Source organism: Doryrhamphus excisus, chromosome 1, assembly GCF_030265055.1.
Source record: "Doryrhamphus excisus isolate RoL2022-K1 chromosome 1, RoL_Dexc_1.0, whole genome shotgun sequence".
Lineage (NCBI taxonomy): Eukaryota > Metazoa > Chordata > Actinopteri > Syngnathiformes > Syngnathidae > Doryrhamphus > Doryrhamphus excisus.
Genome location: NC_080466.1, coordinates 10,016,061 through 10,031,538, shown reverse-complemented (window position 1 = coordinate 10,031,538; position 15,478 = coordinate 10,016,061). Strand labels below are relative to the sequence as shown.

Below are 15,478 nucleotides of genomic sequence, written 5' to 3'. Positions count from 1 at the left end.
ACGTAATCGGGCCAATACATAGCAAAGGGCTATACACACCATCATGGTAGGTGCGTATACAATCCTTTTGTGAGGCATGAACACATATGTTTCTCTTTTCTGTTTGTTCTAAAGATATAAAAACAGACAGCTCGAGCAGTCTCTTTCACTGGGATCCACCTATGCCGCCCATAAAGACCTCCAAAAAATCTCAAACAACGTTTTATGTTTTTATATCCATGGGGTGACCATGTAGCAACAGGTACATTCATGTAATACTGACAGTATTTTGCATATTTTGTTCATTAGTGGAACTTCCTTTCTTGTTGCATTGATTTCACATAGCAGCATAGAAAAGAACAGGAATAGTAAGCTACTTGGTGTGGTATGGCTTTAGTGTCAAAGCGCCAGTAACGTACTTCGACTGGCATAATAATGTTAAAAATAATAATAATAACAATGTCAAGATAGCTTGGTTAATATGCACATCACATTATATGTAAATGCTGCATTGTTGGTGCTTTTTGGACACTTTTACAGATGACGTTGTGGGCGGAATAAGTAAGTCCCATATGTGCAGTAGTGAACTCTTAGTTCACTACTGCAGTGAGTCTCTTTTTATGTTTTTTATTTTTTGAACGCACAGATAAAGATTGTAAAGCATGGGCAAAATTCCAAAAAAGTGCAGGTCCATATAAGATCCCTATAAGTATTATTACTTTGCATGTTGATTTTTAAGCATTGGTAACACTGTAAGGAAGGAAAAAAGACAAATCAAGAAAGAGAAAGTTGATTTTAGATATTTTTTACATCTACATTTATGTCATATTTCTACAGTATAACGTTTTTAACACATTTTCTTGCCCATTATATAAAGTGTGAGCGTATAACTTGACCCAAAGAATACATTGTACACTATTAAGCCACGCCACCTCTCATGCTCACCGTCATGGCGGACTTTCTGCTCCATAGGTACTACACGCTGTTCGAGTCATTGGCGGAACAAAAGAGTTTCATTTTAACTGTAGCGTCCTTTTCATTTTAACTGTAGCTCACAAATTAAGAGAATAGCAACAAACAGCTTAATTAATTAACCAATTTATTTACCATAATAATAGCACACTTTTGTTCTTCCTGTTGCATTTAGTCAATTAACCGTAATAAAAGACATATTGTTGCGTTCATCAACAATACGAGTTCACAAGCAGAACAGGAAGATCTTGTTAAGGAAACTCTCTAATGGAGGCAAGCTCGGATGGGTGTATATAATGTCGGTCGAAAGCTAAAAACGCTGATTGTATAGGATTCATTTCATATTTTCAAAATCCTAATACGAATAATAAAATGCATTTTTACAAGCAAATACAACAAGATGTTCCGTTTCGTGAGTTTAATTTGACGCAAAAAGGGTATTATTTTATTATTGTATATTGCAACCAAACGCATGTCAAGAAAACACTGAACATATAATTTTCATAGTGTTGCTTGAGTTAAAACGGCGACGTTTTGTTAAGTTACTCAAATAAAAATAGTAACGTTTCGTCAGCTGTCGCGATAATATTTCAAGCCTACGTGAGACCACGGAGCGGATATCCGGTCTCTTTCTGTGGCGGACCGTCGTTGGGCCGGTTTGGCAAAATGAAGGTACAAAGTTTGCTCTAATGTATCTTTTTGTAGACAACTATTTGTACTGCAATATCGCTCTCTATGTGCTGTCGAGGTTTTAAACGTGGAATTGTTGGCTAGTATTGTTGAGTTGTTTGCTTTATCGCTGAGGATGAGCTTAGATATTAGTCAACTTAGCACTGACTTTAAGCTAGCGAGTGTGGAAACATGGCCGCTGACGTAAAGAAATGTGCATCAAGCCACTATTGAACTAACGACTGTTTCTCAAGTATCGCTAAAATCGAATTCTTATATCAACACCAGTAAACACGCGACGTGTTATACAGCATAATTATTGTACGTATTGGCTTCAGCTGGTGAGTTCGCTAATGGGCACACTATAATTAACTGTTCTTTGTCGAGCTCCATGACTGTTAAAGTAGCAACAGTTAGGCACCATTCATTCATTTTCTATCGCTTTTCCTCACGAATGACCACAAATTTGGTTGTCTTGCAGCTAAACATCTCATTCCCCGCTACTGGCTGCCAAAAGCTCATTGAAGTGGATGATGAACGCAAGCTGCGTACCTTCTATGAGAAGCGTATGGCCACAGAGGTGGCAGCTGATCCACTAGGAGATGAATGGAAGGTGAGATTCGAAAATTAATTGCTTTTGGTGATAACAGAAAAGGTAAATGTGGCACCCTAGTGGAGGCTTCTGGCTGACCTGTATTCATCAAGGCAACTGTGGCACTGCTTACCAGATATGACCTGACCAAACCATGGCTGGTTGGAACTGCTGTGCTCTCTCAAGTCTTGTATCAGCAAGATAAACTATTGGAATGTGAACAAGGAGTCTTATGTGTAGTTGTTGCTACTCATGTTCTTTTGAACAATTTAAAGTTTCTCCCCCCTTTATGCCCAGGGTTATGTGGTGCGCATCAGCGGAGGCAATGACAAGCAGGGCTTCCCCATGAAACAAGGCGTGCTGACTCAAGGCCGCGTGCGCCTGCTACTCAGCAAGGGCCACTCCTGCTACCGTCCCCGCAGGACTGGCGAGCGCAAGCGCAAGTCCGTCCGTGGCTGCATCGTTGACGCTAACCTCAGCGTGCTCAACTTGGTCATTGTCAAGAAAGGTAATGTTTTTAAGGACCACATCATGTATTTATTGTGGGGATGCTCTGACCAGAAAAAAATTAGTACGTGCCCTGTGAGTGTGATAGCCATTTGTTGATTCCTTCTTCCAAACTAAGCTCTTGCTTGCTTGTTTTTAAGACAAAATGTCACGGTGGTAAAAAAAAAAAAAACATTTGGAGTCCAGCGACCAGAAGCTGGCGGAAAACTCAAGCTAGCTATCACACTTGGAAGGACCCACATACACCAACGCCCGCCAGAGAGGAATTTTACATTGCGGCATTCTTTTCCTAGCTGTAGGTAGCTACAGCGATCGATTTCTGTGATTGGCTTTGAAACAGTTTATCGACATGTAATCACATGCTTTTATACAGAAATCGGCCGAATTTGATCATGGCCGATCGTTCAGAGCATCCCTAATTTATTCTGAATGTACATAGTTTGAAGTCTAAACTTAGTTCATGGCACATAAACGGATCCTTTTGATTGATATCGTAATCATAAAGGAGGGACAGTGTGTGCCAGATTAACTGTAGAGCTGCTTTGCAGATGCAACTAGACCGACTAACAGTGGATGGTTGAACTGCAATGCTCTCACATTGACAGTTGACACACAAAGTTTGGTGCTGTGTTTTGTAGAATTTGTAAATAGTTTCTCTCCTCAGGCGAGAAGGACATTCCTGGGCTGACTGACAGCACCGTCCCTCGTCGCCTCGGCCCCAAGAGGGCCAGTAAGATCCGCAAGCTCTTCAACCTGGCCAAGGAGGATGACGTCAGACAGTATGTTGTGAGGCGACCCCTGAACAAGGAAGGTAAGTCACCAGTTTTGTCAGTCAGCCTTTTGATCTCTGGGCTCAAGTTCAGATTGACAATTTGACCTCTATTCAAAACAGGTTCACAGGTGTTTTGATATTGGTTTGTTGTATTAAGCTTAATTCAACCAAAGACGCAACTACGTCTGTGTATAATACTCGTGAGGCCAAGGACATGGAATACAAGGCAACATCCTCATGTGCGCTACATTTCATAATCTGATAGCACCAAACTTTTTTTGTACCATCACAAAATATTGCTTTGCTAGAATGGACTTCTCCATCGGCAACACCCCTCCATACTGTTCTGGCAGTCCCAATTCTAATATAAATATGCCTGTGTGCTTAATGTTTTCCTTTTTCTTGGTTAGGCAAGAAACAAAGATCCAAAGCTCCTAGGATCCAGAGATTGGTGACTCCACGCGTGTTGCAGCACAAACGCCGCCGCATTGCCCTCAAGAGGCATCGCACCCAGAAGAACAAGGAGGAGGCATCCGAGTATGCCAAGCTCCTGGCTAAGAGGATGAAGGTAAGCATGCACGACCAATGACATTTCATCACTGAGTGGTTTTATCCTTCCTAATCACTGTCATGCAATCATACTGAAAAAGTGCATGTTGTCACCATCTACCTGTTCAGACATTGCGAGCACTTGCTTTAGCTACATTTCGGCTAAAGATGACGCTTTGGCAAAGCTGAAATTTGCAGTCATTCTGGTGCGGTAAGCAATGCATTGAATGATGGTTGGTGTTAGTTTTTCACAATCACTAGCTGACAGCCACCTACATGTGTGGCTTATGTGCTCTGAGCAGGAGAGGTTGGGATAAAATGCATTAACAGCCTCTGTTTCAATCACTGAAACTAATGCAAAAAGACTGCTACATTCAACACATTTGTGGGGGGAAAAATCACTAATTTAACATACTTCCTTTTTTCACCATCAGGAAGCCAAAGAGAAGCGGCAGGAACAGATTGCCAAGAGGCGCCGCCTTTCTTCTCTGAGGGCATCCACCTCCAAGTCAGAGTCCAGCCAAAAATGAACTCTAAAAAGTCTAATAAAATAACGTTTTGCTCAAACTTCTGTTTCATCCTTATTAGAGCAGTTTCAACTGGTTGCCTAAGGTCTTGTGATAGGTCTTAGGTCAATTACCGTACATCATATGTGAATAAACATGAAAAAACAATTAGCGCCTTGTAATCAAAATTACAAGTGTGCCTAAATGGCTCACAGTGCAAGGAGACCACAGCAGGAAGGAGACAGAGTGGCAAGTTGTTCCTTGCTTTTGTGCATTCAATCATTTTCTACTGCTTATCCTCACAAGGGCCGCGGGTGTGCTGGAGCCTATCCCAGCAAGAGGCGGGGTACACCCTGGACTGGTTGCTAGCCAATCACACGGCACATACAGACAACCATTCACACTCACATTCATACCTATGGACAATTTGGAGTCACCAATTAACTTAGCATGTTTTTGGAATGTTGGAGGAAACCCATGCATGGGGAGAACTCCACACAGAGATGCCCGAGGGGGGCATATCAAATAAATCTGATTACTTTGTGCATTGTTTCATCAAGTTTTCATTCATACGTATACATATATTATATTGGTGTTCCAATTACTCCCTGTGCAGCGGTGAAAACGTTGCCGTGAGTAAAGATTCCAAAATGAGGCTTTATTTCAGATACCATTAAGGGGGTAGTGGTTCTTTTTGAGTTGGTAATTCTATAATTATAATTAACATGAGGTTTATGTTTTTGAAGTGTGCAGGAGTAGGGGGTATGTGGCTTCAGGTCAAACGTCTGAAGGAGTACGTGACTAAAAAGTTTAGGAACCTCTGATCTAGATTCTTCAGGTGCCTTTATTTGCTTTGTTCATATATTTAATCATTCACTCAGACCGACATCAATGCTGCCCACTTCCTTTCACCATACATCCGCTCTTCAACACTATCATGCTGGTAGGTCTTCTTGCTCGGCTGTTTTTCTTGACCACCTTTTGTGGTGTTGGGGGTAACTCTGGTGCTGCATACAGGCACCGTATTGTATCATGGATGGACTCGCTCTGCTGGGTGGCCTTGATGTACAGTTGTGTGATAAGGAAAAAGGCAGACACAACCTGGTGCTGTACACATTGGGGGAGTTGCTCCAGACCCCATGCCACAACTAGCCAGCTTGTCTGCACCACCCAAAGATGGCATGATGATGTGGACAAGGCATCCATGATCTATCAGACAGAAGAAACCTATTGGTAAACATCACTATCTATACTACCATTACATCTCCGGGTGTGAGGCAGACTGTTTTGGTAGCAAAACATTTAAAAAAGTGAAGTAAAGTTAGTTTTTGACTGACTAAAACTGAACTTACATCACAGTTGTAGAAACAGAACTCAGTCAAACAGTATGTAGACTGAGGACCACCTGTATTAATTAACCTATAAAATTAACCATATATCAGAAACGCCAATCAGTATATTACCATGCGGTGAGTTAAGTAATAACCTGAGCAGGCTGCATCTTGACTCCAGCCAATTGGATGGTTCTCCTGCACAGTGTGATGGAGACTGTCAGCAGCCTCACAGAGTATCGTCTGAGCACATCTGCCTGAAAACCGTCCACTAGACCATCTGCGTCATCTATAAAGGACATTTAGACTTAGACCAAGCTATAATGTGTATGTACTGTACTTGCTTACTCTTTACATCACCTGTAGGAGAACAAATTTGAGCCTCTGAGATATTAAGCTCTGATTGCAGGCCAATGCTGGACTCACTGACAGCTCCCCCCACCAGAGGCTGGTCCTCCACCTGCTGCAAAATGGCCATGACACATGTGACTGCATGCTGCATGCAGTCGATAGTTCCGTGGGCCACGATGGTCATTGCATCCTGGACCTCCAGCACCTTACTCCTGACACCTGCTATGACCTAGGACACAAACAACCAGAACGGAGTTATTGCCCTTTCTCTTTTAAAAGATTCATGTACGTATATTTGTTTTGTTTGACGACAGTCACCTGGTCAGTGGGTGTGTGCAACACGGGGAACGTTGCCTCCAACCAGTCAAGACTTTTACATGCAACATCATTGGCAAAGGAAACTACAAAGCACGTCGAGGTCAGTATTGATTACACAACATTTAAATATTTTTTACACAATATTTAAATTAACATTCATAGTAGCAACGCCACAGCCTCAGATTCAATTTAAATTGGTATTAATCTCATTGCAAGTGGTTGTACACTGATTGTTTTTTGTAACACTTTGTGATGCCTACACTGCTGTATGAATGTCTGCAAGGTCGTCGGAGAGGCTGTAGGCACAAACTGGCAGCCATGTTTCCATCAGACTACACCAGGGCAACTGTGATTACAGATGTAGATTACCACCACCAGCGTGTGATTGAGAAGTGGATGACTGACAGGTTCACGTCATTGTGAGGCACTTGTCCAGCCATCCATTTTTCTATAACCATTATCCTTATTAGGGTTTTGGGGGTATGCTGGAGCCTATCCCAGCTGACTTCAGGCAAGAGGCGGAGTACACTGTGGATTGGTGTATTGCCGTCTCCAATATATTACTATGTGCATGCATGTCTGTTTTCCTTGTTTCTCATCTCCAAACCGGCTGGATAATGGTTGACTTGACATTGGTTTCAACACCTTGGCGCATGTGTTCCTTAGAACAACGGTACTTTTCTTTAAAGTAATGTTAAAATCTTGTCTGATATTCTCGTAACCCAATCTCTTGCATCATCAAAAATTGAGTGTCTAGTTAATACCATCTTAAATCGAATAGGAGGCAAGTGAATTATATGAGGGGTGTTACTGATATCTTTGCTATTTGGGTTGCACATTTTAAATGATAAAAGTTTGCTATGCCTCTGTACTCACTTTGTGGCTTGAGTTTAGTCATGACAGGTGCCACTTTGTGACAAGCCACCAAGCTGAAGAGTGCTACGCTGTTCTCCAGGCCCTCACACAGAAACTTGAGGCTGGGGTGGTGGCTTTTGGTCTCCCCATACAAGACGGAGAACCTGGAACAAGCTGAGCGGACCATGGGAATCTGGGCCAGTCTGTCAGCAGCTGTCTGAAGAAGCAGCACACAAAATCACACATATCGCACAAAACACCATCATATGACACGTATTTTAGAGTTTGACATCTATTTCCCCCCAAATGTTTGTATTAATGTTTGTAATAAAGCCCCCAAATTGATTCCTCATAGTTCAAGATGCAGCACGTGAAGGGTTAATGTAAGACACGTGCACTCACCTGGTTCTTTAAGGACATTTTCGACCATTAAACGCAGAGACAACGCAACTAAAACAAAATAAGACGACTTAAATGTAAACGTGACATTATAAAAAACAAAAATACGAGACCAACTCACCGTATTTTAAGCAGTGTTCATGGCACAACAGGTTAACATGTCACCGCGAGTGAGCTAATATCACTCACAGTCACGTAAAACGAGAACTGCTAATCTCGCGATATCCGATATAGATATAATTAAGTTATCTATATAAGTGAAGTCACCTATTAGTCCAAAAGCAGAAATGAAGTGTCAAAATGTCTCACATGGACATGAGCCCAAAAACAATCAGTCCTTGCCATGTGTTTATTGGTAATATATATAAAAACAGTCACTATATTACGAACGAGTATCATTTTGTGACCCTACTACTCATTGGCAATATGCATGCTAAATGATACTACACTTAATATTTAGCCTGACAACCACCCCTAACGTTACAGCCAACGACTGTTTATTAACAACTGCCCTTTAAAGGATGATGCATTTGTAATAATTAATTTAACAATGTGTTTATTATTTTGGTGGTAGCTGTATTTTGCCACTAAGAGGGGTTTGTAACATTTTGTTTACCCATGAGTCACCTATGTTCACTCTGTGCATGTGATGAATCATTCTGCTGAATTCATTTAAAATAAGTTTTTATTTGTAAGACGTTTGTTATGGATTCCTTGCACGCTCTGTTGGCACGTGGGCTGCCCATGCATGTATGGTGGTCCTGATGCTGAGTGATGGTGCAGCATCAACACAACGTGCTCGACCGGAAGATATTTCTATGTGTCGGTATGCGTCAAAGAGGAGGAGGAGGAGAAGGAGGAGGAGGAACCTTGGCTTTTGTGTGTGGCATGGAGGGCGGTGGTGATGGGTTGGGCAGTCTGAAGGTTCCGGACGGCGACACGCACGAGAAACACGTGTCGTGGGCGGTCCTCGGTGGACCTGCTGCACGTGGCTTTGGCGAGGACTTGGTGAGTGTGTTGCAGCATCTGCAGGAGACAACGACAGGATGGCTGCGGAGATGGAGCCCTCGGAGTAAGGACACTTTAATTTGACTATTCGTTACTATAATGAGTGAGAACATGTTGAAGAGACCCTTTAATTTTTGCATGGCTTAAAATGCATGATGCATGTTGTTTTATGCACACGTGCCTGTTGAACTTTGCATGATATAAATCTCCTTTTGGGAGCAGTCCTATATGGTGGGTTCTCCTATGTCTTTCTTTGCATGATCATCAGAAACATGGGAGTCATGTCAGGCACAACTAGTAATGGGATATTTTTTTCATTTTAAAGAGCATCACATGCACAGTATGTCCGATAAGAAGTATTGATAATCAAAATCATACGTTAATAGAGCTAATTAAATTTAAATTATATAGACATACTATAGTATGCTGTTAATGTACTTCATAAACATACCATATCTTCACTTGCTATGACAGCAATCAACCATGAGCTGGCGCTGTTATAAAGTTCCAAAGCTCACACTTGAAACTTGGTTGAATGTCAAATCTGTTGTTATGCCTATGAATTTTGAGCAAAATTGCATAAACTCAAACAATTATATAGTATCGAGTAGTTTCTTCTTCTGTTTCTCTTTTCAAATTTTGATCAAAAATGAACACACACGGCTCAGAATAAGTGTATAAAGTTTTACACGGGTTATTATACTTATTGTAATAATAATTCTTATTATATAAATAATTTCCTGGTAATACAAGCTCGTGGAAATGTTGCTGGGAGTATATTGCGTGCCCAAATTGTACACTTTTTCCCCAAAGTTTAAAGCATGCCAATAATTTTAGAGTAACGTTTGAGCAAGACATGGGTGCCATTTAACAAAACTTGCATGTACAACATTTATGGCTACTTAGCAATAATTCACTAAGTTGCGAAAATATGACACATGATGTCCTCATTGTTATTTTTGATGTTTTTTCCTTCCATAGTGTCATTCGCCTGATCATGCAATACCTGAAGGAGAACAACCTCTACAGAACCTTGAGCACCTTACAGGAGGAAACCACAGTGTCACTCAACACAGTGGAGAGCATCGACAGCTTCATCGCAGACGTCCAAAAGGGCCACTGGGATTCGGTGTTGCTGGCAATCGAATCGCTTAAATTGCCTGACAACACGTTAATTGATCTTTATGAGCAGGTGACTTAGACTTAATGGCTTTTTAACAACATCGGAAAACAGTAATGGTAAACTAGAGTAGAGCATCATTTTTGTATGTTTTCATAGGTCGTCATGGAGCTTATTGAAATGAGGGAAGCGGGAGCAGCGCGTTCCCTCCTCAGACAAACCGACCCCATGATCATGCTGAAGCAGACCCAGCCTGAGAGGTATCTCCACCTGGAGCACCTTCTCACGCTCTCCTACTTTGACCCACGTGAGGTGAGGCATTAAGGGGCTCGGTAATGATAGGGTTTGTGGAATAGTGACACCACACATGCTTCCACTGCAGGCGTACCCTAAAGGCAGCAGCAAGGAGAAGCGACGCAGAGCCATTGCCGATGCGTTAGTGAGGGAGGTGAGCGTGGTGCCGCCGTCACGCCTCATGGGCCTTTTGGAGGAAGTCAGCGTAAGTCTCCACACTACTGCAGAAACCATTTCATGCAGTACATTCCAATTGTCTTCTTCTGATGTTTTTAGTCTTTGAGACTGGAGGAGTCATCAGGTAGTCTCTCCCCTGAAATGACGTTTGACACGTTAACTAAGGATAGGTACACGGAGAAAGAGGCTTGTCCGACCCAGCTTTACCGCCACATCAAGGTAAATACATCAGGTGATTCTGTTGTATGGTGTATGAAATCAGTGTTTTCAGTGATTTACATAGGTGACACATCGTAGTATGAAGTGATATTGATCAAATAATTACATATCAACAAAGCCCTGATCATGGCCTTTAATTTGAGGTATGACTCAATTTGGTTGCTTACTTGTGAACTTTGACCTGCGATTATGCCTTTAAGGTCAACGTTAACAACCACCACAGAAGTAATCATTTCAGTGGTTATCTACCAACTAATTGGCCACCAAGTTTGGTGATGAGTGAATGAAAGCAGGTAAACTAATTACAAGCTTGCACAGGAAGTACACAAATAAACAGTTTTTTGGTCACTGCGACCTAAAATGACAGCGTCTTGACAAAATAATTGCAGATCTGGAATGGATCTGGAATGGATCTGGAGTGGGGTTTTTGGCAAATGTATTAACTTATTTTACACTCATGGAATACTTTAGCAAAAACTCATTATCTTTCATAAAAACTGCATATTTTTTGTGTTACATTGGAAAAAAAACATTAATTTAAATCAATGTGCAGTTTGGCCGACGGTCCCACGTGGAATGTGCTCGTTTTTCCCCCGATGGTAAATACTTGATCTCAGGCTCGGTGGATGGTTTCATTGAAGTGTGGAACTTCTACACTGGCAACATCAGCAAGGTAAATGTTGGAATACTAATAGTAAAAAATAAATGCAAACAAACAATAGACATATTAATGTACTTTTTTTTTGCTCTTCTCTGTGTATGCATTAGGATTTGAAGTACCAGGCCCAAGATAGCTTCATGATGATGGATGATGCTGTGTTGTGCATGTGCTTCAGTCAAGATTCTGATCTACTGGCCACTGGAGCACAAAATGGAAAAATAAAGGTAGAATCAGCTTTTATTGAACAATATGTCAAATTACAAAACTGAAAAGACTTCATGAAATACATACTGCATATAACACTGTGTGTGTTTCATACAAGGTGTGGAAGATCCATAGTGGCTTGTGCCTGCGTAGGTTTGAGGATGCCCATAACAAAGGAGTGACATGCCTGAGTTTCTCTAAGGACAGCAACCACATCCTCAGTGCGTCTTTTGACCACACGATCAGGTGGGTTTGAATCCACTAGAAACTCCATCCATCCATCTTCTATGCTGCTTAACCTCACTAGGGTTGCGGGGGTATGCTGGAGCCTATCCCAGCTGACTTTTGGGCGAGAGGCAGGGTGCATAGTTAACATGTAAACAAAACAACCATTCACACTGACAGAGAAAACCCACCCACACACAGGGAGAACATGCAAACTCCACATAGATCCACCCAGATCTTCTAGATCTTCCAGTGGGCCACTGTGCGGCCTTTCAATGATTCAACATGTTATAGATGTTTTCACATTATAGTCAACATGTATGAATTTGTCGTACTCAGCATGAAATATGCTTCACAACTCTCCATTTTGTTGATTTTGCAGGTTTCAGTTTCATAGTTGCACCTATTGCATGATGCTTCCTATGAATGTAATGATACTGCATTCAGAGAACAAAGAATCTCCATCACCGTCAAGGAGTTTATAGATCTAAATATGTCTCCAGAGGAGTATGTGTGTGGGCAGATTATCTCCTGCTTTGCCAGCACACGAGCCAGTGTGTGGGTGCAGCTGAGACGCCATGTGCTCAGGCACAACACTTCCACGTGTTCCACCACGAGTGGCAGTTTTTCTGTTTACATAGACACGGTGCAGCCTCGCAGAGAGAGAGAGAGAGAGAGAGAGAGAGAGAGAGAGACGCAGCCAGTGAATCGATGGGCCTTTTTTGCATGCAGGCTTTGTGTCAAGGCCCATCTTATCTGCAGCCAGTCTCACAGACACAGCTATAAATAACCGCCGACTCTCAGCAACAATAAAAATAAAGATTCACAGTTCATTGTCTGTCATCCTCAGGATCCACGAGCTGCGTTCAGGTCACACACTGAAGGAGTTAAACGGTCATCTATCATTTGTGAACGATGCGTCTTTCACTCAAGATGGCTTTCACATCATCAGCGCATCTTCTGATGGCACAGTTAAGGTACAAATATTAGTTTGAGCATGATGTCACCTTTATCAGACACCACCTATCAGACAGCTGTAGCTCCGCCCTGCGCCAAGCAAGGAAGTACCAGTCAACACAATAAAAGCGTGACACAATCTATGCTCTGTGTTACATATACAATACATGTTACAAAATCTGTGTGGGTGAAAACACTGTATTTCTATTTATTCAATTATTATTATTATTATTATTCCATGTTGTTTTTCAGATTTGGAACCGCGAGACTTGTGAGTGTATCCACACTTTCAAATCTGTGGCACGAACTTTCTGTGAGGTCCCTGTGAACAATGTGACGCCTCTTCCCCAAAATCCTGAGCATTTTGTGGTGTGTAACCATTCCAACACGGTGGTGGTCATGAATACGCACGGTCAGGTAAGAGTGATCACATTGTACTAAAAACAAAACCCAACAACAACAACCCCAGTCATTACAGTCATTATTGTCTTAATAGCTGCAACACAAATGCAACAATATAATTGTGTGCCTACAACTACAGTAAAACATGGTGGTGGTAGCATGGTGGTGAATTGTGTGTCCAAGACGATTAAGGCAATGCAAGATAATAATTGTGCTCCCATTAAATATTGTCACAATTTTGATTGGGATGTTCACTGTCATGTGTGCTCACTTATGTTGCAAACTGGGTTGAGTCATTTTTAGTGGGTAGCAAGTAAACTCTAACGCTACACAAGCTGCATACTGGCCACTAATAAAGTGTTGTGTCTTGACAAGAAATAAAATGCTGAAATGTGAGCAATGTACTCACTATAATCCAATATTGCTGATAATTTTTACTCTGAAATTAAACATTTATTTCCTCTTCTTAGACTGTCAAGACATTCAGTGCAGACAGGAAGTCAGGAGCAAAGTTTGTGTGCAGCACCGTGTCACCCCGAGGGGAGTGGATTTACTGCGTGGGTGAGGACTTGGTGCTCTACTGCTTCAATTATGTGACGGGAAGGCTGGAGAAAACTCTGACAGTAAGCTTCTTGGCTTCAGTGGCACAGCCTGCAGTATATACAGTATGCATGTACTGTAGCTTATTAGCACTTTTGTGCACCCACAGGTCCACGAGAAAGACGTCATCGGTATCACTCACCACCCACAGGAGAATTTGATTGCAACCTACAGCGAGGACGGCCTTCTGAGGCTTTGGAAGCCTTAAGACCATTACAGAGAACCTAGAGAGACATTTAAATGTACACTACAAAATCCAGATAATACAACGTTTGGGTTCTCTTAAAGGTGCAGCCTTATTGTATCCTTTATTATTATTATTCACTGTAGCAAATGAGGCTTTGCAATTCCAGAATTCCTTGCATTGGGATCTCAACACACACATCATCGGGACATCGGGAGTGTTAGGATCCACACAGTCGTGATGACCAGTTGAGGGACGGACTGTGAGTGGAGAACTCTGATTGGCCGCTTAGGAAGTGCTATGATCTTCAGGCAATGACACAAGTCATAGCTTTTTTTTTTTACATCCACCTACTTGTCCTTAATTAAAAAAACAAACAAACAAACATGTGGTTTTACAATAATGAAAAAAACATTTTTTTATATAAAAAAAGATAAAATAAAAAATAGTGGAACAGTGCAAAAAAACAACAACAACATTCATAAAATAAAATCCTTCCTGTCAATATAAACAAGCAATATTACATAATTTTCCTGTCTTTTACAAGCGCAACATTTTTCCTGTAGGATGAAAAAGGGAATAAGAGGTTAAGGCCTTCTGTAAGGGATTTTGTTAACAAACAATATCATTTGTTAATATGTATTTAGAGCTTGATAAGAGCTCGATATTGGCTTTCCAATACCATACCAATCCTGATATGAACCGATACAGATATTGTCATATATTATAGTTTTGTTTTACTATGATGGCACTGGATGCATTTCACAAAGACAAATGCACAAATATGTTTTCTCAAAATAAACAAATATTGCAATAATGTATTTTTTTTAATGCTATATTTAAAAATATTTTTTTCTCAACAGAATAGTAGAATAAAAATCACAATCAATAGTCATCTAAAATAAGACTAGTAAGAAAGGTTAGTCTTAATCAATTCAAAAATAGGAATAAAATGAAATAAAGCTGGTCATACAATAATTTGAAAAGATGCACGTTTCTATGTGGCACCAGAACAAAGTAAAGTGCAAAGTATGAAACTCTGGACAAAGAATTAAAGAAAGATGCCTTACTTCTCCCTTGCAGCACTATACAGTCTGCAAATTGCTAATTTACAATCCAAATGCATTCCCAACCGCGGGAATGCTGTACTACAAAGCTTGTTTAGCACTTGCAAGACAATACCATTATGGGCAGGAAAAACAATTTGTACCAAAATGTAATGTCAATGCCAATATCGGCAGGTACGTATTATCGAAAACGAGTATGAAATGTCCTCCATATTTTACTGTATGTACTGTGGATTCATTGTCACCACCATTTTGTTATCTGTATTGTATAGAAAATGCATGATGGTGAACTTTTGTGACAAATAATGGAAATTGTCTCGTTTGGACATAAACAAATAGAATCAGGAATATTTTATTTCCCTTTTTGTTGTTTGTTTCTAATGCCCCTTTTAAAACTGTTTATTTTGTACGGGTTTGTTTAGCCCTTACTGTGTCTGCATGCTACCTCAGTGCTAAATATGACACCCAAAGGTATTTTAGCATTTGCATGACAACAGATCAATCTCAGTGAAGCTCTGGTGTTTAATGGAAATATACTTAACATGACATATTTCTCTGCT

At 41.0% G+C, this 15,478-nt stretch overlaps 3 protein-coding genes across 6 annotated transcripts; 2 read left to right on the top strand and 1 right to left on the bottom strand.

The window, feature by feature from the left end:
* The first annotated feature begins 1,464 nt into the window (after positions 1-1,464).
* rps6 (ribosomal protein S6) lies at positions 1,465-4,607 on the top strand. Its single transcript, XM_058070216.1, has 6 exons — positions 1,465-1,623; positions 2,102-2,233; positions 2,510-2,720; positions 3,384-3,530; positions 3,902-4,059; positions 4,475-4,607. The coding sequence occupies exons 1-6, from the start codon at positions 1,618-1,620 to the stop codon at positions 4,568-4,570; spliced, it is 750 nt and encodes a 249-aa protein (XP_057926199.1). The 5' UTR covers positions 1,465-1,617; the 3' UTR covers positions 4,571-4,607.
* Positions 4,608-5,285: 678 nt separating this feature from the next.
* LOC131135162 (perilipin-2-like) lies at positions 5,286-8,068 on the bottom strand. 3 transcript variants are annotated; one of them, XR_009131578.1, is made up of 8 exons: positions 7,922-8,034; positions 7,804-7,851; positions 7,423-7,618; positions 6,547-6,629; positions 6,238-6,457; positions 6,033-6,166; positions 5,899-5,965; positions 5,606-5,755 (listed from the first exon to the last, which is right to left on the bottom strand). XR_009131578.1 is itself a non-coding variant. In XM_058081076.1 (7 exons), exons 2-7 carry the CDS (start codon positions 7,819-7,821, stop codon positions 5,435-5,437), a joined length of 972 nt encoding a protein of 323 aa, XP_057937059.1. In that variant the 5' UTR covers positions 7,822-7,851; positions 7,922-8,034; the 3' UTR covers positions 5,353-5,434. The 3 variants fall into 3 exon arrangements, 2 of the variants coding, with proteins under 2 accessions (XP_057937060.1, XP_057937059.1); XM_058081076.1 differs by lacking the exon at positions 5,899-5,965 and having other exon boundaries at positions 5,353-5,755; XM_058081077.1 differs by lacking the exons at positions 5,899-5,965; positions 7,804-7,851 and having other exon boundaries at positions 5,286-5,755; positions 7,922-8,068.
* A 640-nt stretch (positions 8,069-8,708) lies between these two features.
* On the top strand, positions 8,709-14,232 carry LOC131129780 (WD40 repeat-containing protein SMU1-like). 2 transcript variants are annotated; one of them, XM_058073634.1, is made up of 12 exons: positions 8,709-8,872; positions 9,790-10,000; positions 10,088-10,240; positions 10,311-10,427; positions 10,499-10,618; positions 11,172-11,291; positions 11,387-11,503; positions 11,602-11,729; positions 12,559-12,685; positions 12,918-13,082; positions 13,538-13,690; positions 13,777-14,232. In XM_058073634.1, the coding sequence occupies exons 1-12, from the start codon at positions 8,847-8,849 to the stop codon at positions 13,873-13,875; spliced, it is 1,536 nt and encodes a 511-aa protein (XP_057929617.1). In that variant the 5' UTR covers positions 8,709-8,846; the 3' UTR covers positions 13,876-14,232. The 2 variants fall into 2 exon arrangements, with proteins under 2 accessions (XP_057929617.1, XP_057929627.1); XM_058073644.1 differs by lacking the exon at positions 11,172-11,291.
* Positions 14,233-15,478: the final 1,246 nt, after the last annotated feature.

Bases quoted from the DNA above. Each gene is read 5' to 3' on its own strand.
- LOC131135162 (XM_058081076.1), bottom strand. The intron at 6,630-7,422 runs GTGAGTACAGAG...CGTGCTTTGTAG, and splicing joins GACTAAACTCAAGCCACAAA to TTTCCTTTGCCAATGATGTT. The intron at 6,167-6,237 runs GTGATGTAAAGA...TGTCCTTTATAG, and splicing joins TCAAATTTGTTCTCCTACAG to ATGACGCAGATGGTCTAGTG.
- rps6 (XM_058070216.1), top strand. The intron at 2,234-2,509 runs GTGAGATTCGAA...CTTTATGCCCAG, and splicing joins CACTAGGAGATGAATGGAAG to GGTTATGTGGTGCGCATCAG. The intron at 4,060-4,474 runs GTAAGCATGCAC...TTTCACCATCAG, and splicing joins TCCTGGCTAAGAGGATGAAG to GAAGCCAAAGAGAAGCGGCA.
- LOC131129780 (XM_058073634.1), top strand. From the start codon at position 8,847: ATGGCTGCGGAGATGGAGCCCTCGGA. The intron at 11,292-11,386 runs GTAAATGTTGGA...TGTATGCATTAG, and splicing joins ACACTGGCAACATCAGCAAG to GATTTGAAGTACCAGGCCCA. The intron at 13,083-13,537 runs GTAAGAGTGATC...TCCTCTTCTTAG, and splicing joins TCATGAATACGCACGGTCAG to ACTGTCAAGACATTCAGTGC.